General features: G+C 48.1%; 1 protein-coding gene and 1 long non-coding RNA gene across 6 annotated transcripts in view; one reads left to right on the forward strand and one right to left on the reverse strand.

Annotated features, from left to right (window-relative positions):
- The window catches only part of LOC121034930 (uncharacterized), a 67,603-nt gene extending 59,790 nt beyond the window's left edge, over window positions 1-7,813 (forward strand). For both annotated transcript variants that reach the window (XR_005792676.1, XR_005792678.1), the window contains one exon: window positions 7,406-7,813. This is a non-coding gene — a long non-coding RNA (uncharacterized LOC121034930). The remainder of the gene's footprint in view (window positions 1-7,405) is intronic.
- GGTA1 (glycoprotein alpha-galactosyltransferase 1 (inactive)) overlaps window positions 4,256-23,970 on the reverse strand; it is a 55,961-nt gene continuing 36,246 nt past the window's right edge. For 2 of the 4 annotated variants that reach the window (XM_040482166.1, XM_040482167.1), the window contains 5 exons: window positions 21,051-21,086; window positions 18,523-18,588; window positions 17,880-17,978; window positions 11,245-11,382; window positions 4,256-7,303 (listed from right to left, as the gene is read on the reverse strand). In XM_040482166.1, the coding sequence (XP_040338100.1) occupies window positions 6,610-7,303; window positions 11,245-11,382; window positions 17,880-17,978; window positions 18,523-18,588; window positions 21,051-21,086 (1,033 nt within the window). In that variant the 3' untranslated portion in view covers window positions 4,256-6,609. The remainder of the gene's footprint in view (window positions 7,304-11,244; window positions 11,383-17,879; window positions 17,979-18,522; window positions 18,589-21,050; window positions 21,087-23,970) is intronic. The other 2 variants (XM_040482168.1, XM_040482170.1) reach the window with 1 other exon arrangement.

Raw genomic sequence — 23,970 nt, forward strand, 5'->3', positions numbered from 1 at the left:
TTTCAGATTTAGACAGCTCAGGGGGATGTCTGTTCCTTGCAATAAAAATACTTTTCCCTAAAATACCTAGCTAGCATAACCACGTTTCATTCTGAACAGTTAGTCAATTCACTCAAAGTATCTTCTGATTTTGGCTGGTTTTTCACAGGCACATTCTTTAGATGTTTTTAGCTATTTTCATTTATTCATATCTTTTTCTACAATTGTGCAGTCTTCACCATATCTAGAGAGGAATGTGGTGTGTTTTTTTTTTGAAAGTTTATTTATTTATTTTGAAAGAGAACGTGAGCAGAGAAGGGACAGAGAAAGAGGGAGAAAGAGAATCCCAAACAGGCTCCACGGAGCCCACTGCAGGGCTAGATGTGGGGCTCCATACGGGGCTTGATCCCATAACCCTGGGATCATGACCTGAGCCAAGATTTGGATTTGGAAGCTCAACTGACTGAGCCAGCCAGCCGCCCTCGAATGTTTTTAATGGCTGCAGTAGCTTAGGCTAAGTGTTAACTTTGGAAATTCCTGCCCTCCAGTGTCCAGTATACAGAACTACTTCTGTCTTAGCTGTGAAATGCTACAGGAGTAAGAAGAGGTGAGTTAGAGGCTCTTGACACTCATCAGGGACTATTCCTAGGGTATAGGCCATTAGGTATTGTGCATAGTGACTCCCCAGTGTTTCTTAGTTAATGAAGTCCAAAGGAAATTTTACACCATGGTTTCTCAACCTTGTCACTATTGACATTTTGAGCCAGATAATTATTGGGTGTGTGTGCGGGGGGGGCGGGGGGCTGTCCTGTGCATTGTAGGAGGTTTAGCAACATCCCTGGCCTCTACCCACTAAATATGAATAGCATCCCCAGCCCCCAAGTTAACCAACGATATCTTCGACATTGCCAAACATCCCTGGGGTCAGGGCAGGGGGGATGGTGGTCCTGTAAAATGATCCTGGTTTCTGGCTGAGAGGTGCCTGAGTGACTCGGTAGGTTAAGCATCTGACTTTGGCTCAGGTCATGATCTCGCTGTTCGTGAGTTCAGGCCCCATGTTGGGCTCTGTGTTGATAGCTCAAAGCCTGGAGCCTGCTTCTGATTCTGTGTCTAGCTTCTCTCTCTGCCTCTTCCCTGCTTGTACTCTGTCTCTCCAAAATAAATAGACATTAAAAAATAAAATAAAATAAAATAAAATAAAATAAAATAAAATAAAATCATCATGGTTGAGAACCACTGCTCCACATTGATGAACCCAATTTAACCCAGCAGCACTGAACTTAAGCAGCACTGAACCTAGCAGGTTATGGCCCCAGGTTAGAGCCCGAAGCACAGGTCCCCATACTGTGTACGACATACAGGATGGAAAGTTCCAGCTGCCAGATGTGAAAGCATCTGCTTTGTGGTAGGACATAGAGTCTACAATCAAAATTTAAAATTTTTAAATTAAAAACAATCATTTCTTATTAGGCATGATGGGAGTGGGTGTGATGATTCATTCATTCATTCATTCATTCATTAGCTATGCATTAAGTGATGTCTCTGAGGTAGGTGATGTAATAAGGGCTGGAACTGATGCAAAGGCAAACTATGGACCTGCTTTAAGCAGCTAACAATTCTAGAAGGGTTCAACGGGGATATCTTCAGTTACAAGAGAAAGCCCATTTCCATCTGACTTAATAATGGGACTCACACATTTGAAAAGCCCACAAGCAGTGCAGGCTTCAGGTAAGGTTGGAGCCGGGAACTCAGGTTGTCATCAAGGACTGCATTTCCTTCAGCGTCCCTGTTTCTCGTGTCCTATTGTCCATTTCATCCTAACTCTGACCTCCCTGCGGTCAAGCTCCCAATACAACATGTGTCCTCATTTCCCAAGAGAACCTGAGATTCGCTTTCATTGGACCAATTTGGGTCCCCTGCCCACCACTGAATCAACCACTGCCACCAAGGGCATGGGAAGTGCTGATCGGCTTAGTCTGGATCCTTTGCTCCATAGAAATCATGGAGACTCCATAAAGGAGCCCAGGCATTGCTGGCAGGGGAGAAAGAGAGCCACAAATGCTACACATATGTGGAGTCCTCATCCAGCCAAAGTGCTCACATGTTCTTTACGACTTTCCACGCAGGCTCTACCAGGTGATTTCGTCCAGTACCAAGGCCCCGGCACCATCTGTGTGGGTCTCCGAGAAGGTCTGCTGGTAGTCCTCTGCGCTTCACATCTGCTGCTCTTCCCCCCGGAACCCATTCCATCTCCACTCCTCAGTCACCCCCTTCTCTTCTCTCAAAGCTCAGTTCAGAGTCAGCCCCTCTGACGCAGTCTCCTCCTCCCTTTCCCCATGCTTCCCTGGGCCCTGTATTGCTCATGTATCATTCGTCTGCTTCTCCAGCTTGGCTCTATGATGGCTTTAGACCTGCATTCTAAGAGTTTTTGGTCTACTAAATTCTCTCTTGAATGCCTCATAAAGGAATTGAGAGCTTTTGGTGGTGATTCCTTTGGTGTCCTCCAGTTTCAAAAACAAGATAGTAAAATGTGTGTGTGTGTGTGTGTGTGTGTGTGTGTATGTTTGCATGCACATACATGAAAGAGAGAGTGGGGGAAGCAGATGGGAGCTGTGGAAAGAGCAAAGGCTTTAGACAGTCCTGGGTTTGAATCCTAGTCTGTGTCCTTACAGATCTGAGGCTTTGACGGCTGGATCCTCACTTAACTCTGCTTTCTCTCCTTAAAAAGTATACATCGCATGTTACGCATTCACTTTCTATGAGGCTTCACCCCTGTTGGTTTGCTATTGTGCCTGTGTTCATTTATGCATATTCATTTATGTAAGGTACATTTAACAAATAGTGCATTTAATAAATACTTGTTAACTGTAAGTATTGCCATAACTATGATTCCCTTATCAGTAAATCACATGGTGACTTTGGCTGGGAGGCATCAAAGATGGTGTCATTCCAAGGATAAGAGAAGTGAGGCTCTTCAGGGCTTGAAGAAACCTGTCCCCTTCCAGCTGCATGGGGCCCCCAGGTTAGAGAAGGAGTGGAAGGAGGAGGCATGGCTGTCCCTTCCACCTGCCCCCTCTGCCCAATCATGCCCTCCAAGGCACTGCCTTGGCACAACAGCTCAGTGTGTGTCCACAGGGATTGCATCAGCCCTGCATGCACAAAGTAAAGATAAGAATTATCACAGGGGCGCCTGGGTGGCTCAGTTGGTTAAGCATCCAACTTGATTTCAGCTCAGGCCTGATCTCACAGTTCGTAAGTTTGAGCCCTGCTTTGGGCTCTGCGCTGCCTGTACGGAGTCTATTGGGAATTCTCTCTCTCCTTCTCTGCCCCTTCCCTGCTAGTTCTCTCTCTCTCTCTCTCTCTCAAAATAAAATTTAAAAAGAAAAATGTTTTATTTTTTAAAGAGAATGATCACAGTCTTTTATTTATTTATTTTTTATATGATCCATTTTAAATAATTTAATGCATTTGGGGAGGTTTCATGCAGAAAAAGTGGGAAATAGTACAACAGGCTTGGGGACACACTTAGTTTTTATTAAAAACATTTTTTTAATGTTTATTTATTTTTGAGAGGGAGAGGGAGAGAGAGATAGAGAGAGAGAGAACAAGTGGGGAAGGGGCAGAGAGAGAGGGAGACACGGAATCCGAAGCAGGCTCCAGGCTCTTAGCTGCCAGCACAGAGCCTGACACAGGGCTTGAACCCACGAACCACCAGATCATGACCTGAGCAGAAGTTGGATGCTTAACCGACTGAGCCACCCAGGTGCCCCTTACACACCTAATTTTTAAAATATTCTTATGGAAAAATGCCCCTTTATAAGATACTTCTATAAAGTTGCATCTTCCGGGACGTCTGAGTGGCTCAGTCGGTTAGGCTGCTATTGATTTCGGCTCAGGTCATGGTCTCGTGGTTCGTAGGTTCGAGCCCCGAGTCGGGGTCTGGTGCTGACAGCGTGAAGCCTGCTTGGGATTCTCTCTCTCCCCTTCTCTCTCTGTTCCTCCCCGACTTGTGCTCTCTCTCTCAAAATAAATAAACTAAAAAACAAATAAAGTTGCATTTTCCTTGATATGAAACACACGCAGCCCTTCGTATGTGTATGTTAACACATTTATCCTTGCCAGCTTCTCTGGTTTGAGCTTCAGCTCAGTCATTTGCTAGCTGGGTGGCTAACCTTGCTGAATATCACTCTGCTTATCTATAAAATGAAAATAATTCTCTCCAATGAGGGAATGATGCCCTGTTGTATATCCAGTGTGCCACACTACATCAGTCTGGTCGGTTTTCATCTTTCCATTTATTACAAATACACCCGCCCTGACTTTGCTGGAGATCCAGCCTTTTTCCAGAGCCTCCTTGGCCACATATATTCCCCAGAGGTCAGGACTAATAATCCCCAGATGTAGTTATGACATTGTTTTCTCCCTCTGTGCTGGCGCCCCACCCTGGGGTTGAGGGGCAAGCCTTTTTCTTTCTGGTTCCTCCACTGGCAGTTAATTATTTCAATGCACCACTTTGGAAAGCTCTCCATAAGCACTTATTGTTTTGAAAGCTTGGGACTCTCAACCATGTTCTATCTTTGTAATAGTGAACACATTTTTAAGAGGACATCAGGACTTTTTGGAGTCCAAGAATTTAAAATGTTACAACTGACGATCCTGAACATCTTTGGGAGAAAATGCACAATCCATGACCAGACCAGGATCTATTGAGAAAATAATTTATTCAATTGTGAATTGTGAATTTTATTTTTTTTTTTAATGTTTAAGAATAACTATCAATGAGATCTGGAGTTTGTTTGGGGATTTAAATTTAAATGAGTAAAAAAAATATCCAGATTCCCTCAAAAGTAAACATCAACCCTCTTCCCTAATCTTTTAAGAGAGATCATTTCTTTGGTTTAGGATTTAAATGCTTAACTGTCTCTACTCCAGAATGGATGGATCCCAGGAAAGGTCAGTTCTGGAGAGGCAGCGTCCTGACATGCGGTCTCCCGTTTTCTTTTACAAAGCCCATTTCTTCAGAATTTTTGTTGTTGTTGTCGTTGTTGGTTTTGCTTCATTTTGCTGGGTTGTGAGATTTTCTGGCACGGATTGAAGAGTAGGAGGCACAGTGACATGGTAGAAAAAAATGTAGGTTTCACTGTATCAAATAAGCCCATTGTGCTGAACACCAAGTGCGGTGGCTCTTCAAATAAATCACTTAAAAGTGGAAACAAATGACCAAAACTGGAACACGAGCAAACTATAAATACACCTGCATATGTAAATGCTGCCTCCTAACTCCTGTACGTCGAATTGCTCAACTTGAAGTAATGCGTAGGATTCCATAGCTTCTCTTAGAGAAGGGAATTGTATGTTAAGCTGTTCATTCATGAGGACTGGGTCTCTCACCGCCATCCCCTCTGCTTTCGATATAAAATCAATTAGCCATTTTATTAAATGTATCTGGTTGTCACACTTCAGTAGTGCAGACAGGGCAGGGGAAAACGAAAAGTTACTTGACCCGAGGGCTTTCCAAACTCCTTGATGTCAGCCCTCCAGGTTGGGGCGTGACGGGCTGCGGGGACCCTGAGGGTTAGAGCAGGTGGCAGCAGGGCATGTTGATGACTTATTGTCATGAAGCCCGGGTTTGGGAAACGTAACTCCTTGCAAGCCTCTTCAGTCCACTGCGGGCCGTTGCCTTCTCTGACACCATCCACTTCTCCGGCCAAGGAACCGAAGACCGGAGTCTGGCGGACCGAATGCGCCTTGGGCAAAACAAGAAACATCTTCCACTCAAGTCCCCGCAGTGCTGGTCGTCGCGGGTCTGAGGAAGCCAGAGACTACCCACCCTGCCCCCCCCTCAGCGCCCGGATCCGTGCTGTGTTTAAGGACCAGCCCCGTGCCCTGGGCCCCTCCGAGGTGGCCCACAGATATCAGCCTCCTCTTTTTTCCACTCTCTTTGCTTTTCCATGGCAAACTCAACTCTGAGTCTGTTTTCACTCCATGCTGAGCAACCACTGGCTCATTCAGATTCCCCGTGACTCCAAACACGCGCCACCATGGTCTCCCTTGGGAATCTCCACCAGGAAGATTCTGCACGGGAGCCAAACAACATTTTCCCGATGGGAAAAGAACACGGGTGGCAAATGGCCTGAAGCAGTCTGCCAGTGAAACCATGTGAGGATTGCCAAGGTGGACCGTGCCCTTACTCAGAGTTCTTCTGTCGCCAAGCAACTGGATGATGCTTGGGACTCAGCAGAGACACTGAAGTCAAGGGGATGACCCCCTCCCCCCACAATCGTATCTTGCTGCCAAACACTTCCCTTAGCACCCTTTTCTCCAGTACATTATCTGGCACATGTAGAGTGTTTCTGGCTTTTTCTTTGCCTGTGTCAATTTTTTGGTGAGCGTTTGGTCCAGTTGATAGTATTTCCCCCAAACCCAGAAGAGATCAGAAATCACTGGGAATTTACATCTGATTCCTGTAGGTTTCATCCTCCCATAATGCAAGGTTCAAAGTTACCAGGAAGAAGAGAAGTTGGCGGTTTGTTAGTATTGTTTAAAAGTTAAAATTAAGTGTTACTTTTCTGAGGAAGTAGCCAGAATACTACTCTCTCAAATTCAGAAACCTACCGGCACAATTTAAAATCAGACATTATTTCTAACCAAATTATACTCTTTCGTCTGCCAAGATATCTTGACAATCTTAATATCTGAAGGCAAGCCTATATGATAATCCCAACAATATTCTGGGGATAAAATTTTAGTGGGTTTGTTGAGAAGGAAATACTTATTTAGGTGGCTTTCATCATGCCACTCGGCTTCTATGTCATTTTTCTTGTCCTGGAGAATTCCCTTGAAGCACTCCTGGGTGATGTTTAGGACCTGAGTGGGCGTTCCTCCAAAAATGGCAGCGTGGTAATAAAAATCTCCCTCGCCGAACGGAATGTATGCTGCGGATTCCTTCCGCCTCTCATAGGTAAACTCGTCAGGATCTGCCTTGTACCACCAGGCCTGTAGCTGAGCCACCGACTGGCCCAGGGTCTCCACTCCAAAGCTATCTTGGAAGACCTGGTCCACGTCCATGCAGAAGAGGAAGTCCACCTCATGCTGGATGTGGGCCACAATGTGCTCCCCGATGATCTTCATGCGCATCATGCTGATGTCCTGCCACCTCTTCTCAGGCTTGATCTCAAACACTTTGAAGGAACGCAGAGGACCCAGCTCTATCAAGGGCATCTTGGAGACATCGTCCACCATGATGTAAAATATGACTTTGTGGCCAACCATGAAGTACCTATTAGCAGATATTAAGAACTCCTCCAAGTAATGCTCAATGTATCTGAAACAAAGGAGAAGGGGACAAATTTAACCACTGGGATTTGTACAGGAGGCTGCGTGCTATTCTAATCATCGTTTTGTTTTGTTTTGTTTTGTTTTGCAGTTTAGGGGAGGAATGGTTTCCCCTCTCCCAGACATGTGTTTTCCACATCTGATAGTGTAACATTCCTGGCTGCCTTCCACCATTCATTCGCTCCACTTTGGGGAAGAGGAGTGACTTACCTGCTGATTTTGGAAGAGTGACGGGGCCTCTGCAGCCCTGCCCCCACCACTCTGCCTCTTGGAAATGGCCACCAGCAGGTGGGGAGAGTCTGTGCTCCGAACAGCTCGGGGCCTTAAAGTGAGCCCTAGTGAGACAGGCCCTACTCCACATCTGGAAGCCTGGGTACCTAATCTTTCAGATTCCGTGATTCAGTAGCAGGAGACCTAGGGTCTGCAAATAGAAGCCACTTTCCCCGGCACCAGCTTTAACTGTGATAAAGGTGATGCTCACTATCATCTACCTTATTTAGCCTTTTGCCTTGTTTATCAGTTGGGCCAGACTGGGGGCAGGCAGAGTGGGTGCTAGTTATTTTTCCCCCAGCTTTACTGAGGTGGAATTGACATAGAGCAACGTGGGAGTGTCGGGCGTCCAAAGTGTTGATCTGACATGCTTATATCTTACGCAATGATTACCACTATAGCCTTAGCTGATACCTCCATTGTGTCACATAACTACCGTCTCTTTTTTGTGGTGAGAACACTGGAGGTCTATTCTCTTAACAACTTTCAAGTGTATAATACGGTTTTCTCTTAACAACTTTCAAGTGTATAATACAGTTTTATTAGCTATAATCACCAGGATATACACCAGATCCCTCGAACTTACTCATCTTATAACTGGAAATTTGTGTATCCTCTGCCCAACAGCAGGGGACACCACTTCTCCCTCAAACTATACCCAACGTTGCTCCTGCCCTACCAGATGCAAGAGTGACATCTGGGTCCTTTGGGGATGTATTAAGCCTAACCATCACCATTCTTATATCCTCCTCTGGGACCCAGAGAATGGGTTATGGGACGGGGATATCCCTCCATATTACATATTCACCCCGTGAGCCTCCCACTGCTCACCCCAAACGCCAATCCACTGTTAAGACACCACCATCGTAAGACTCATCCAAACACCAGAGCAAACAACCCCTGACTTAAGCTTGGTTTAACTATCTTTTCCTTGTTTTTCACAATACATTTTATTTCTTGGAGCATTTTTAGGTTCACAGCAAAACTGAGCTGAAAGCACAGAAAGTTCCCATGTACCTTCCCTGCCCCCACTCCATGGCTTCCCCCCCACTATCAATATCTAGCATCAGGGTGATACGTGCCTTGCAATCCATGAGCCTACACTGACATGTCCTTATCACCTCCTGGTTTACACTAAGATCCATTCTTGGTGTTGTACATTCCATGGATTTGGACAAACGTACAGTGCCATGTATCCGTCACTGTGTATGGTATTATATGGAGTATTTTCACTGCCCTAAAAATATTGTGTGCTGCCTGTTCATCCACCCCCGGCAACTACTGATCTTTCACTGTCTCCAGAGTTTTGCCTTTTCCAGAATGTCACAGAGTTGGAACCATACAGTATACAGCCCCTTTAGATTGGTTTCTGTCACTAAGTAACACGCATTCAAGGTTCCTTCATATCTTTGCCTGGCTTGATAGCTTATTTCTTTTTAGCACTGATAATATTCTAGATGTTACAGTTTATTTATCCACTCACCTACCGAAGGACGTCTTGGTGGCCTGCAAGTTTTGGCCATTAGGAATAAAGCTGCCATAAACATCTGTGTATAGGGTTGTTTTGTAGACATAAGTTTCCAACTCCTTTGGCTGAACACCAAGGAGGGCCCTTGCTGGACTGCGTGGTACCATTAATGTTTAGTTTTGTAAGAATCTGCCAAACCATCTTCCAAATGGTTTGCACCGCTTTACGTTCCTACCAGTAATGAATGAGCGTCTCTGTCGCTCCACACCCTTGCCAGCATTTGGCATTGTCAGTGTTTTGGATTTGGGCCATTCTAATGGGTGGGTGGCGATGTTTTAGCTATGTATGTATTCATTCAAGACACATCGTGTTGGTGTCTCCCGCGACCCAGGCTACACAGTAGTAGTCAGACAGCTTAACGCGACTCATGCAGACCCCAGACTCAGGCCCAGCTCAGTGAATGTGGACTGACTTTAATTTGCGGATCATGCCAGCAGCCAATCAAGATGTTTTGTGAGCCATTATAACCGGCACTGTTTTGCTTTTTGGTTGCTGCCTGGATTTCCTTTCTTTACTACCAAAATAAAGTGTGCTTTTAATGCCGCCCTCTAGAAGCCCGAGAGTTTACGGTACTGATTCATTTAAATGGAAAGAAGAGATCTGAGCAGTACAAACAGGGAGTTTAACACGGCTCTGTGGCCGGTTGCCAGGAAATTCTTGGGCACTCTGGAACTTTAAGAAAAATCTATTGTGTTCTGAAGCTTCGGAGACAATCCAGGGGCAAGGGAGGGAGCCCCTGGAGGTTTAACATTGTTTAGGGATTAAAACACTGCTGTTGGCTTCCTGCATTGTTACTTGAAAACAAACCAAACATCACACCTCCTAAAAGTCCAGATCCACTCTTGTGAGGATTTATTGCTGCTGAGTACCTCTCATGCCTCACAGCTGAGAGCATAGGGCTTTCCCCAGGATACGGGATTTACAAATAGGGCTTTCTCCAGGATATGCGATTTACGGCTTGGTTCTGCAGAGTCGCAAACTGGACGGTGAAGCCATTGTGGAGTGTTCTGTGCTTTTTGGGAACACCCGCATCGAATCCCTCTACCACATTCGTGTCGCGGGCTTAGGTGAGCTGAGTATCGCCTCCTGACTCAGAACGGTACAGATTCTCCCGAGGAAAATGTCAAAACGCCAGAGTCAGCTGTCTCTATTAGAGATGCCGCCCAGGTGACTAACCAGGTCACCGTACCTGATTAGTATTGCAACAGCAGTGGCTTCTGGCCTCTGGGTTGGAGGTCTCAGGAGCTTCACGGAGCTCTCCTTCAGGCCCTACAGTGGGCAGAGCCCAAGCTCAGATCAGCCGAGGCCTTTGACACTCTTTGTACAGGCCGAGGGATCAACTTCCCGTGTGGTTTCCAGGAGAGGAACCGGAGGAAAGGCTCACAGCGGGGGTGGGGGAAGAGGCAAATCGAACTCTTGCTTTTGTTTGGGGGAAACAAACCCGCAGAAACTCTCCAAGAGAGCAAAATGGGTTACACTTTAAAACTAATATTACGGCTACTAATTTCGAGTAAGAATGATTGCAGCTTTGGAAGGGGGGTTCTAAACGAGGAAATGGAATCTGAATCGGGAACCTCCCCAACATCTGGAAGAGGAAGCTCTGGCTGGCTGAATCTCCGGGAGCCAAGGAAGGCCCGAGGAACCCAAGGAAGAGCGGTCAGCCATGTTCCAACGTGGAGAACCACCCCTGTTGGGTCAGTCTGGATCCAGAGCTTGCTGTAGATCCTTCAGTCCTCGGTCCTGGGCTTGAGAGTGTAGGGCAAAGAGTGACACGTGTTTGGGCCCACAGCTGCCATTTTTGGAACTTCCAGAGAAAGCCATGGAGGTCAGGAAGGAGGTTGTTGTGGGTGGACTGCGGACTCTAGGCTCGGTGGGTGTAGCAGACATTTTTACCTGCAACCCGGGACCCTCACTTTGAGGTGGGAAGGAGTCGACTCACCTACTATTGTTTTGCTCTGTCAGCCTTTTGGGAGCCTCAGCAGAAACAAGACTAAAACGGTCCTGTTCTAACATTCTCCTATTTAATAATTCAGACAAGGCAGGAAGCGCTCCGTAAGCCCAGGGGGCCCCTCACAAACATCTGGACAATGAAACAAGAAAAGACGGAGGTCGACTTTATTAGGGACACTTACCTTCCGACAGCAAAGACCGTTAGACCCACGGTAATTTTCTGTCTGGCGTAATAATTTTCTAAGATGGCTTTGTTGTAAGTGCCTTCCCACACGACCGGCGCCTTCCATTCGGTCACCGTCACAACATCGGGACGTTTCCTGGTGACAAAACATAGGGCCCCATGAGGCAGGACAGCTTTCCTAAGGTGGGGCAGAGGCTGTCCAAGGAAAAACTGGGGTCAGCTATGATATGCTGAGATTGTCCCTGGATCTGGACTGAGCCCCAGGCAGTTGGCTGGGTGGTGGGACATTTGCAGGGGCAGCATCTTCTGAGTGAGGGACAGGAGGCTCTCAGGTGCCTTTGAAGGCTGTCTTGGGGCCCTTATGGGGGGATCTTACCGGTATCTCTCATTCCCTCTGTCCTCTTTTGCTGCTTTCCTAGCCCTCTTCTTCCTTCTGGATCCCTTCTGCTATCTCCCGGCCCCTTTCTAAACTGCCTGTGGCATCTGTGGGTGTCATTTATCCCTGTGGGTGCCACCTGCACCTAAGGAGGTCCTAATTCTTGACTCAGGAGAACGGCAGAGTGACACTGGAGCCAAAAGACAGCCATCTAGTCTAATCTGCCTTTTGCCAGAAAGGGATTTCTGGGTAAAAACTTGGTGATAGGCCAGAAAGGGCCCCAGATTGAAGGGGATTCCGGTGTTATCATTCGTTTTACAAACAAGGAGTCAGAGTCACCCCGAATAGAAGGGATTCAACAGAGGGCCCCCAAGGCCAAGGCCAGAACATGGGGCTCTAGCACAGACCCTCTGCTCAGACCACATTGCCTCTTTGGTAGGAGAGCAGGGTGGGGGTGGGGGGGAAGGAGAGGCATATTTTCTGCACTCAGAATGCTTGCAAGGGACTTGGCAAAGCCAATAAAAAAACACAGGAAGCAACACAAGAGCATCAGCAAACTGACCGACTGCAGAGGGTAGACACGCGGAAAGGCTGAGTAGCCGCTGGGGCTCAGCGGGAGGGGGTGACACAGACTCAGCTCTGACCCCCATTTGCTCAGGAAGTGGCTGCATTTCCCCTGCTGGGAGGCAGAGACTGCAACACAGTCATGAGACTCGATCCCCAGTGCGAACGGCCCGTCCCGCCCGTCCCTGTTAGGCATTTGCTTATACTTCATCCACCGAGGGGAGATGGCCAGTGACTGGGGCAAAGTCCTGCTGGTCCCTGCTGGGTCCCTGCTGGCAGCATGCATGTGGCCCTGGCGAGGCTGTTGGGGAGATGTCAGCAAATCGATGGAGCGATGAGAACTCCCCCCACCCCGCCCGCCCCAGTCCTGCACATCAGTGGGGGGAGGGTTTGCACAAAACTGCTCCTATCGCCTCAGCAAAGCTGGGGTTTCCACAGTGAGGTTGGGCAAGGCTGGGTCGACCCCCATCTGGCCCCAGCCCCGGCCCCAGAGTGGAAAAGAGCCTCGGGAAACTCCTCCTCCTGTCCATCTGTCACCAAGCTCTTCGCTCTAATTCTAGATGATAATCCCTCCCTTCTGGAGCCCGTGCCCCGCTTCCGGCCTCCTCCCTCCTCCTGCACAGCTGAATCGCCCCCAGAGGTGGGAGGGGGGCGCTCCGAGGCTGCTGTCCCGGCCCTCCCCCATCTGTCTGCAGTCTCGGCTCGGCCCTCGCACCCCACGTGTGCTGGCTGCACAGAGAACAGCTGCTCTTGGTTTCCTTCAATCGTGAAATGAAAGCACCTTCACCTACACTTTCTCGTTTAGTGCTTGCAACGGTCCTGCCACATATGTCCATTGTGCAGGTAAGAAAACCAAGGCTGGTCCAAGGTCACACAGCTGGCTGCCGCTGATGGTAACTAAGATCCGCTGAGCACTTCCTGTGAGAGCAGGCACCGTCGTGCTAAGGGCGTCGCCCTCCAGAGGTGCTATGCTGATCCCCATTTTATCCATGAGTGGCACAGAGAGGTTAATGAACTTGTCCAAAGTCACACAGCTAGTAAGGGGCAAAGCCGGTTTTGGAACCCAGGTGGTCCCACTCTGGAGTCCATGGTCTGAGCTATCACCCTACATTGCGGCTTCTATGGACACTTACTCCCTGTGCTGACGAAGCTGGGGGTAAAACCCACGTATGTCATGTTTTAACTTTAAGCTAAGGTTTCACTGAACTTAGCGACTCTGGCATTCTTACCAGTGTGCAATGAGAAAGAGCGAGCTTCTGTTTTGTTATGTTTTTAGTCATATAACCCCCCCCCCCACCGCTTTGTTGAATGGCAGGATTTCAAACCACAAAACACCACACATACACATACACACACACACACACGCACGCATGACTTACACATCTATAACCAACGTTTCTGAACTTAAATTCTCCCCTGTATCACTGCCTCATTCATTGTCGTCCTTAGTTTTAGCCCGTTGAGGATACTTAAGCAGTTCTGACCCAGCCCGCTAGCTAAGTCTTACAGCTGTGTATGAGCTGGACACGTTGTAAGCGGGTAATACTATTAAAAAACAAAAAACAAAAAACAGGGTGCCGGGGTGGCTCAGTCGGTTAAGCGACCGACTTCAGCTCAGGTCATGATCTCATGGTTTGTGGGTTTAAGCGCCACATCAGGCTCTGTGCTGACAGCTCAGGGCCTGGAGGCTGCTTCAGATTCTGTGTCTCCCTCTCTCTCTGCCCCTCCCCTGCTTTTCTCACTCTGTCTCTCAAGGAAAGCAGCAGCTGACCAGATGTACTTATTTAATATTCATGGTGCACGGGGGCTCAGTACCAGACTTTCACTCTCTCACTTAACCCTCACATTCACCTTATAAAGTGGATGCTATCCTCACCCCCATTTTACAAATAAAGAAAGCAGGGGGAGGCGAACAGAAGGGAGCTGCACCTTCAGCCATTTGATTTATAGAAGGGCCAGACCAGGGCACTCAAGGCCTCTCACCGCATGGCTACTAAGTCGCTGTCGTGCACACCAGACTGGCTGCGGAGCATGACGGGAGAAAGGAGGCCCCGTCCGACCCCTGGAGAATCTCACAGTCCCAACCGGTGGCCAGCCTGCTATGCAACAGCCCCACCGCTCAGTCCACATCTTCTAGAAAGACTGAGTCAGAAAAGCAGTACCCACTTGGGTTTGCTTGGCCGGGAAGATTCCTTCCAGCAGGGAAAAAAAAAAAAAAAAAAAAAGGTAGCGATATTAAAAATTAATGTTTACTTCAAAATTAAAATGTTCTATTGCCCAGCTGTTAATTATTAAGTCTCACTGGCAGTCCCCACATGTCATTGACCCTAAGGAGCCAGATGACAGCCTGAAAACGCAGGCAGGGGGGGCAGGGGAGGAGCGAGGCTGAGCACCAGATCAGCTGGGATGAGCCTCTGTCCCAAGGAGGCTCAGTCAGCAACATCACCCACTGCCTCCTGCAAACGAAGTGACACAGGGCAGGCCACCCACACGTGAGAGCGAGTCCTTGCTACCATCAAGTGCCAGAAGCGTCCAAAGTCACAAAGATGGGGCTCTAGAAAGAAGGAAAGGTGCCAGGACAGACTCCGAGCTGCCCAAACGCCTTTCTTCCACGCACGACACCCACCGCGTCAGCCTGTGTGACTCCACTATAGGGCAAAGGCTTCCACGGAATAAAACGGCCTCTATCACCAAAACACACACCTACCGAGGTCACTGCTAGCTTTTGAATCTTACGTACTTATTAACGGGTACAGGATGGGCCCCAAGCGTCGGGTAGAGAAAGCGTTAAACTTCTATCAACATGAACCAGGTCAAAAAAGATGTGTTCAGCGTGTTCTTTACTGAACTCTCGATAGGCATCGGCATGCCAGGGGATGAGCCGGCAAAGAGCCGATGGAAGGAGGGTGGGGCTGTGGAATGCAGAGAAGGAGCCGATGTGGGAAGGACTTTGGAGGAAGGATTAACAGAACACATTAATCAATTAGACTGTGGGGTGGGTGGAGGAAAAGGATGAACCAGAGAGGTATTCCGGACTCTGGCTTGAGGTGCGAAATGAGGACAAGGGTGGGGTAGAACGCGGAAACCCATTTGGGTCACGGGAGACGTGTACAGAGATGTCAGGCGGGCAGTTAGATCCAAGTCAGGGCTCAGGAAATCTTCGGGCTGAAGATCAGAATGTGGAGAGTCACACGCCCCGGTGTCTACGGCCATGGAAATCGATGAGAGCACAGTGGAAGATGGTGTATAAAGAAAAGAGACGGAGAATACTGGATGTCGTCTCCAGAAACTCTACTATATGACGAGGGAGAGGCCCTTATGGAGGAGACCAAGAAGGGAGAATAGAGAAGGAGGAGGGAAAGTCAGAGGATGTGTTGTCACAGAAGCTAAGAGAGCTTGATGTGGAAATGTGTGCACGATACCTGGTAATGTATTGTAGGTCGTCTACATGAGAGGATACATTTATATGGATATATTTATTTGTTCATTCAATTGTGTATCTAATCGTTCACTCATCTAAGAAATATACTTTGGTGCCCTGGGAAGGCTTAAATTTGGAGTCTCTTCAAACCAATAGTCTTTAAGTATCTGCTCACCATTTGTGTGGAGGAAAAGCTGAGCCATGCACGGGGGAGAGTGGGGAGTGACAGCTGGTGGCCACGATTGGGCTCTCCTCTTTGTCTCAGCCCTCACCCCGCCTCCCAAGTCCCGCTCCCCGCTCCCGGAGCACAAATGCCACGGTTAAAGTATACCAGCCTCCTGAGAAAGGAGCTTGGCGACTACCTCTTGCTCATCTGGCCCACCTTTTGGTGGAGGTCTCCCTGTCCCCCTGCCCCAAACACACACACATTAAGGGGCTCATCAAAGCGACAATGCCTCCATGTTTTTGTGTTTCCAGTAATGGTTTAGCATCTCACAGATGGCCACCCTGGGTGCCTAGCCCATTGAATGACACATGGGTGGGGGGTTGTGGGGGGAGGGCAAAATTCCCATCCTTCCACACTAGTGTGACCCCCCTCCCCCCAAACAAAAAGAGACCTTTCCAGAACATACTCAGTCTTTCCAGAGCTCACTCCCCTCTTACCAGAATAGTTGCTATTCTCTCCCTGTCCTCCTCCTCTATAGCTCCTCCTGCCCCCTTTCAGACTCCTCTTCTTTCACTGGCCCCTTAAGTGCTGACATCAGGATGTGATTCTAGTCCCCTGCTTGGATGACCCCCTCACTCTGATGGCTCTTCACCCCACATCTCTACCACACATTTTCCAAGGAGCTCAAGGGCACTGCTATAGACTGACCATCTGTGCCCGCCCTCCAGAATTCCTACGTTGAAACCCAATCCCGGGTGTGATGGTATTTGGAGGTGGGGTCTTTGGGAGGTGCTTCGTTCATGGGGGTGGAGCCCTCACTAATGGAATTAGTGCCCTTACGAAAGAGGTCTCAGAGAGCTCCCCGCCCCTTCCACTGTGGGAGGACAGAGGAGATGGCTGTCTGTGACCCAGGAAGTGGGCTCTCACCAGTCACCAGAGCTGCTGGTGCTTTGATCGTGGACTTCCCAGCCTCCAGAACTCTGAGAAATACATTTCTGTTGTTTATAAGCCATCCAGTTTGTGGTGTTTTGTTATAACAGCCCGAAGAGACTAAGACAGGCACTCTGTGAATTTCTGTCCCAACGCCCCACAAGTACCTGAACCCACATACATCCCTCGTAGAGCTCATCCCCTGCTCCGACCCCTAGACCTGGCTGTCTTCCTCCGGTCCCTATCCTGGTCAATGGCACCACCCCCCACAAGTCTCTCAGGCTTCAAGGTCATCTGATGATCCTGGACAGCTCCCGCCTCTGTACTCCCCAGACGCATTCTTCTAAGTCCAATCAACCACGCCTCCTTCCCGGTTTTGGCAAATACTACTTGCATGTCTCCTGCCCCTACAAGACCAGGAACTTCTTGAACATAACCTTATGGACTGATTCCTCCTATCTCCTGTGCCTCACACGACATCTAGTACAGCATTTTTGACCACGACTCCCAGTGGGAAATGCATTTTACATCGCAACAAAATGCATGCACATACACATATATACAGAAACAGTAATTCAACCAAACAGTGTTTATCCTTCCACTTCATGTGATGCCCTCTGATTTTCTACTTGGTTTCAATTTTTTTTTTTTTAAAAAGCCCATTTTGTCCCATGAAGCTAGTTTCCTGAACATATTAATGGATAGTGACTGGTAGTTTCAAAAATGCCAGCTGGCAGATCATAGGTGTTTGATAAACATTTGTCGTATGATCGCCTAATGATGCATGCACGGCCCCATGAGAGTTTTCATCATCATTGCCATGTTTTCAGATGAGTTAGCTGAGTCTCAGAGAGGATTCTCCTGCTCCGACCCTACATGCTGTTTTCCACAACACCTCGTGGTCAGTGAGACCCTTTCCAGCCTCAGGATTTTGTGATTCAGCTGCCGCCTTCCGACAACTGCTGTCAGAATCACTGTGCCTCTGCTCAAGCATCTGAGTCAAAACATCCAGACTCTGGGATTCTCATCTAATCTATGGTGAACGTCTGACAGATGCTAAGACTCTGTATCCCCAATCAGGAATGTTCTCAATGGCATTGTTGCCTACACAGTCCCCACCACCTCCGACGGGGGCTAATGGATTTATTGCACGTGGCGAGACGCTTCTTTTCTTACTGTGGATTAAACCAGTCTGACAGCTGAAGTTCTTCACTGTTTTCCTTTCTTTGTTCATCTCCCTTGTCTACGGCTTCCTCTTCTGGGTAACTGTGGGTCCTACGTACAAAGGGAAAGCAAGCAGAGTGAGACAGAGGTGGATCTATGGCGTCGAGACAGCCCGCGAATGGCTCGTGAAAACGCGCTCCGAGGCGGAGAACATGGGCAGTGAAAAAATGTCTGGAGAAAGCTTCATGATACGAAATGTTTATTCGTAAACACACACTGTTGGTGAACAGGCTCAGGTCTCCCCTTTTCTGTTTTTCTTCCGAGTCAGTGCAGTTAGCAATTTAGTGACCTAGAACCTTCAGGTTATTTCAGGGGGCAAGGGAACTTGCTGGAACAGTCCTCCTGTGATCGTCTTTCCCGCAGCCGAAACTTCAGCCCAAGCCCCACTCACCCCCGAATTAAATGGACAAACGTGACCATAACCCCCAAGCTTCAATATACTCGTCCCAACCAGGGAATAGATTCCTTGTATGACTTCAACAGGCCAAAAAGACGAGTGACCGTGAAGGTCATGACCATGAGACCATTTTGTTTTGACTCTGTAAGCGTCAGGTGGGTGGACAAACACAGAGGGTCACCCCATCCATCACCTTACCTATTGTTAAACCAGCTTGGAAACCACCAGCCCTTCTGCGTGCTGCTATCACCCACCTCTGGGTTTCTAAGAAATGAAAGAGATGACAAACATTTTTAGAGGATGAGGCAGTCCCAGACTGGGTGGAGGCAGGGTGGGGGTGGGGTGGGGTTTCCAAACTCTTCATGGCAGAAAATTACTTAAATTTCCTTCCTTCTTTCTTTCTCTTTCTTTCTTTTCTTTCTTTCTTTTCTTTCTTTCTTTCTTTCTTTCTTTCTTTCTTTCTTTCTGTTTCTTTCTTTCTCCCTCTCTTTCTTCTTTTCTCTCTTTTGTTTGTTTGTTGGTTTCTCTCTCTCCCTCTCTTTCTTTCAGTTCAGAAAACAGAACTTCAGTTCATAAAACAGGAGTGAAGCTATTCTCTACCGGGTGATGAATGGAAGTGTTGAGCCACTATATTGTACACCTGAAACAAATATAACACTGTCTGTTAACTAACTGGAATTAAAATAAACACTAAAAAAAAAGAAGAAGAAAAGAAGTCAAGCTTCTCTAGATGAATGAGGGAAAGATACCCCAATAGCGCCTGGACCTCTCCTCCGTGGTGCAGCCCCTGGTGCTCAGCTCATCCAGGGAGCCCCGGCAGGGAGAGAGGAGGCAAGAGGAAATAACAAGTCGGGGAACACTGATACATAAGCCTGGGACATGGGTCTGCCACTAACTCGTGGCGTAACTGTGACGGACCTTTCCCCTCACGGAATCTCGGTTTTTTCCTCTGAAGAGTCAGATATGTGATAATAATAAGGATGGTGACAATCACAGTGATAATAAACCGAACATGGAGGTGGCTTTGAAAAATAAATGAAATAGCATACATCAAAGAGCTTTATCAAAGTTGAAAATTGCTGTAAAAAGTTGTGATCTTAATTAAAAAAAAAAAAAAAAAAAAGACCAGTGTATATTTCCAAGAATGATCTCTTTTGCTAAACTAGAATTCAAGTTGCTACAAAGGTCAGCAGTGACAGCCTCAGGAAATCTGAGGGTCTCTGAAGCAGAAACTCAGGAAACTGTAATCAGAAGCCACCCTCACCACCCACATGTGGAAATTTCCAGACTCTCTCATTGTGAGAGTCTCTCCAGGGAGGGGACTTTCTGGAGAAGGGGAAAGAGGGGGAAGGCAGGGGTGCAGTGGCCTGTGGTTGGACAAATAAGACAGAGAGCCACGAACAGGCTTAATAATATTAAGAAACATGTTTTAGGGGCACCTGGGTGGCTCAGTCAGTTAAGCTCAGGTCATAGTCTCGCGGTTCGTGAGTTCGAGGCCCGCGACGGGCTCTGTGCTGACAGCTCGGAGCCTGGAGCCTGCTTCAGATCCTGTGTCTCCCTCTCTCTCTGCCCCTCCCCACCCCAAAATAAATAAACATTAAAAAAAAAAAAAAAAGAAACCTGTTTTAAAGCTCATCTACTTTCAGGAGGTGTGTCAGATGCTTGACTATTAAAAAGGAGTGGTCACCATACGCAGGGAGACAACAGAAGACTTAATAAACAAAAGGGAACAGAAAGAGAAATATTTACTTACTTGTGTAGGTATTTTCATATGAGCCTGGTCACTCCCAACTACTCGTGAGAGTAAAGGTTTCATCTTTATGTTCATTTTATAGCTGAGAATTTGGCCAAGTGGGGTTGGGCAAATTGCTAAGATCCCACAGAATGTAAGTGCAAAAGCCAGGATTTAACACCAGAGAATAAATTATATCAGAAATGAAGGCTGACAAAAGTATAAGCAGTTAAGCACAAGACTTTGCTCTGAGCTTCCTGGCAGCCAAGCCAAAGATCGAGAAATGAAGGCTTGGGCTCTGAGTGGCTCAGTCGTTAGGCATCTGACTTCGACTCAGGTCATGATCTCACGGTTCGTGAGTTTGAGTCCCGCATCGGGTATGCTTGAGCCCCGCTTCAGGTGAGCCCCACTTCTCCTTCAATCTCTCTCTCTCTCTCTCTCTCTTCTCCCTGCCCCTCCTGGGATTCTCTCTCTGCCCCTCACATCGTACTGTGGGATTCTCTCCCTGCCCCTCACTTATACTCTCTGTCTCTCTCTCTCCCAAAAAAAAAAAAACAAAAAGAAGGCTTACATAGTTCTCGCTGCCTTTGGCAATAATAATAATAATAAATACTAGTTCATCGGGAGACCTTAACTTCTTTCCTGGTCCTTTGTCTCAAAGGAATTTCTTGCAAGGGTCTTTATAGAACACATACTGGGCAGCATAATGAAAAATATCTATCCTGATTCTTTTCATCAGCAAGGCAGAACGTTCTCCAAATGACACCACTTAAACCCATGATGAGAATCAAGGGCAAAACACAAGTCACAGTTCTTGTATAAAGGCCTGCCTAGGGAATTGGAGGCAGGTGGTCCAGATCCCTGGGAAACCACCCTTCCCCTCTGCCCTTGACCGGAGCTCCCCTACTTGCCGCGGTGCTAAAAACGGGCTGTAGGGGGTGCCAGGGTGCACACGGGAGACATCCCATACATCTCTAGAATTCAAAGCACTTACTTTGAGTGATATATCCACAAGAAAGAGCCTTCGGGGCTGAAAGCAAATGAGAAATAAAAACATATCATGTTACTTTTAATTCCGAGAAAAGCTATTTTGCAATCATTACCATTGATGCCCCCCGGCTGAGCTGAGAGCCTGGGTTTTGTCTACTCCTAGGTTTCTACTTTTCTTTGAGGTACAGCCAAAGGTATCGAGGGACTGGGTATTTTCAGTGGCAGTCCCTTCAGGGTTGTTCAGAGCAAGGGGTGGGAAAGAGGTTACTGGAGTCTCTCAAATCTTCATAAAAAAAAATAAGAAAAAGGTGACACCTCTCCATTGGCTAGAGGTGGCCTCACTGAGGGAGGGGTTCCATCTCTGAAGCTAGTGGAGGCAGTGAGTTGGTCTGTAGGGACCTACAAGGCTGGGCCAGGGAATACATGACTCCTGCATTGAGCCATCTCTAGTCATTCAGCAGATACTTGCTGAGCATAATTACATGCCGAGTACTGGGCACACAGCACTGGCTAACACAGACACAAGACCTATGTCCATGTGTCCTTGTGCTACACTCAAGCTAGCAGGGAAGGCACACCCTATTCAGGCAATCACACGGCTACATGACCTCAAACTCCAAGCTATTGAAAAAAAAAAAAAAAAAGGCATATGTACTCCAAGCAGTTAACAGGAAGACCTGGAAGGCTTCCTGGAGGAGGTGGGAATGTTTGAGCTGAGATCTGAAGGATAAATGGAGTCCAGGTGAAGGGGATGTGGGAAGAGTGTTCCAGACAAGAGTGAAAAGATACACAAAGACGGTGAGGAAAAAAGGAGGCATTTAAATGTGCAAGAAAGTGGCAGAGAAGTCACCGGAAGCCAGACCTTGCTGGGGCCTACTGGGGATTCTGCCCTGGAAGGGTTTTGGGCAGGGGAGGGACAGGGTCTTGCAGGCAACTGAAGAAGGTCACCGGAGATGAGATGGCGGGGGTGAGGAGTGAATGTGGGTGACCCGTTCGGAGGTGATGGCTGTCGCCCAGGCACAAAGCAAGGCGGCCAACCAGATGGAGAGAAGGACTTGAGAGGCATTTTGGAGGTAGAGCGGCAGGACTTGTCATATGGCATCACTCCACTGCTCTGTGCAGGGAAGCTGTGCCCCAGAGCTAAGCCTTGTGCCCCCTTCTCCTCCCTGTGAATAAACGGAGGTACAGCCTGGTAGGAAGAGTTCTACACTTGAGCTCAGGCACCTGCCGTGGCTCAATTCCTGCCTGGCCCCAGTTTTCTCAACCCTGAAAAAAAAAAGGGGGCTCACAGTTGTTTCACACTCTGTAGTCTCTTATCCCCTCCTCCTGCCTTCTCCTCATGGCAGGGCGGGGGGGGGGGGGGGGGGTGGGTCCTGCATCTCCTTGTAGGAATAAAATGCATGCTTTGTCACCACCTATGCTTTCTCCTCTGAGCCCAAGACTCAAGGACCACGCTCAAAAATTTCTTGTTCCTATACTGATTCTGACAATATCCATCAGAGCTAACCCTTAGCCAGGTACCCTTCTAAGCAACTGACATAGATCAGCTCATCGAAACCTCACAACAATCCAGTCTTCTCATCCTACAGAGGCGGAAGCTGACGCACAGAAGCATTAAGCGATTTGCCCAAGGTCCTACTGCTGGTGAGGAGTAGAGCCAGTATTTGAACCTGGGGGATCAGACTCCAGGTCCTACAAGAAGTGGAAGGGGGAGGGGAACGGAGAGGAAGAGGGGGAGGGTCTGCTGCCACCCATTACTCAGATGGCCATCCTGGCACTCAGGGCACTAGCTTCTAGATTCAGCTTTGCGACCTTGTCACGTCTCTTTACTAACCTGTCCTTCGTCCCCTCCTCTCCCAGAATCCTTCCACATCTCAGTGGTCGCAGCAATAACATATTCATCCTTCAGGGCTCACATGCCATCTCCTCTGTGCCTTTCTTGATACGATCCTAGCCTGGCACATAGTAGGTGCTCAAGAAACAGTTGTACCTAAGTGCAAACAGTAGATCCCCCTCCAAAGCCAAACATAATCTTAGCCTCCTTAACTCTGACAGTTCCTTTTCTCTACCCTGACAGTCTTCCTCTTCTACCGCTGGTTATTTATATGCCTATCTTCTTGCTCCGTCTAGATCATAACCCCCTGAGGGTAGGACTTGCACTTGTATCCCTGATCGGTTGATGGGCTCCATTTAGTTATTTTGAAATCCTTTTTAGCTCGGTGCTGTCCACCTGTCTAAGGCTAGTGCCCTCAGCTCACCTCAGGCCATCACATGGCCAATTCACAAGGTGCCACAGGGTTTGCTGCCTTTCATGCCTCTTGCAGACATTCAGTAGATTCCTCACGTTGAAAAATGCGTGCCCGGAGTCTGGGTGCCAAACCATGGCCCCGGAGAGCGGCCAGAACCCTCTCCAGCTACCGTGTGGAGAGTGCCCAGCACTCCAAAATCACCCTCGTTATGGGAGGTCAGTGCCAGAATGCACACTGGGGCCTTTGGCTCGCATCTTTTAATTTTGTGAACCACCCAAAATATGGAAGTACGACTCTGGCTGAGATTCCAAACACCAAGCTTAAACAATCAAGCATTCAGAGCTTGTAGGTTATCAGCACAAGGATCTCAATCAACTCAGGGCAGGGACTCGAAAGACTGTTTGTTCTTCAGTTGGATTCTTCCAACCACTAGAGCTCTTCCTTCTACTTGTCAAAACCCCCTGTCTTGTTCTGCCCTCTGGAGCAGAGGAAGAGGAGGAAGAGGAGGAGGAGGAGGAGGAGGAGGAGAAAGAGAAGGAGGAGGAGGAGGAGAAGAAAGAGGAGGAGAAGGAGGAGGAGGAGGAGGAGGAGGGAGAGGAGGAGGAGGAGGAAAAGAAGGAGGAGGGAGAGGAGGAGGAGCAGGGAGAGGAGGAGGAGGAGAAGGAGGAGGAGGAG

This window comes from Herpailurus yagouaroundi, unplaced genomic scaffold, assembly GCF_014898765.1.
Source record: "Herpailurus yagouaroundi ecotype Mexico unplaced genomic scaffold, PumYag 160, whole genome shotgun sequence".
In the NCBI taxonomy this organism is placed as follows: Eukaryota; Metazoa; Chordata; class Mammalia; order Carnivora; family Felidae; genus Herpailurus; species Herpailurus yagouaroundi.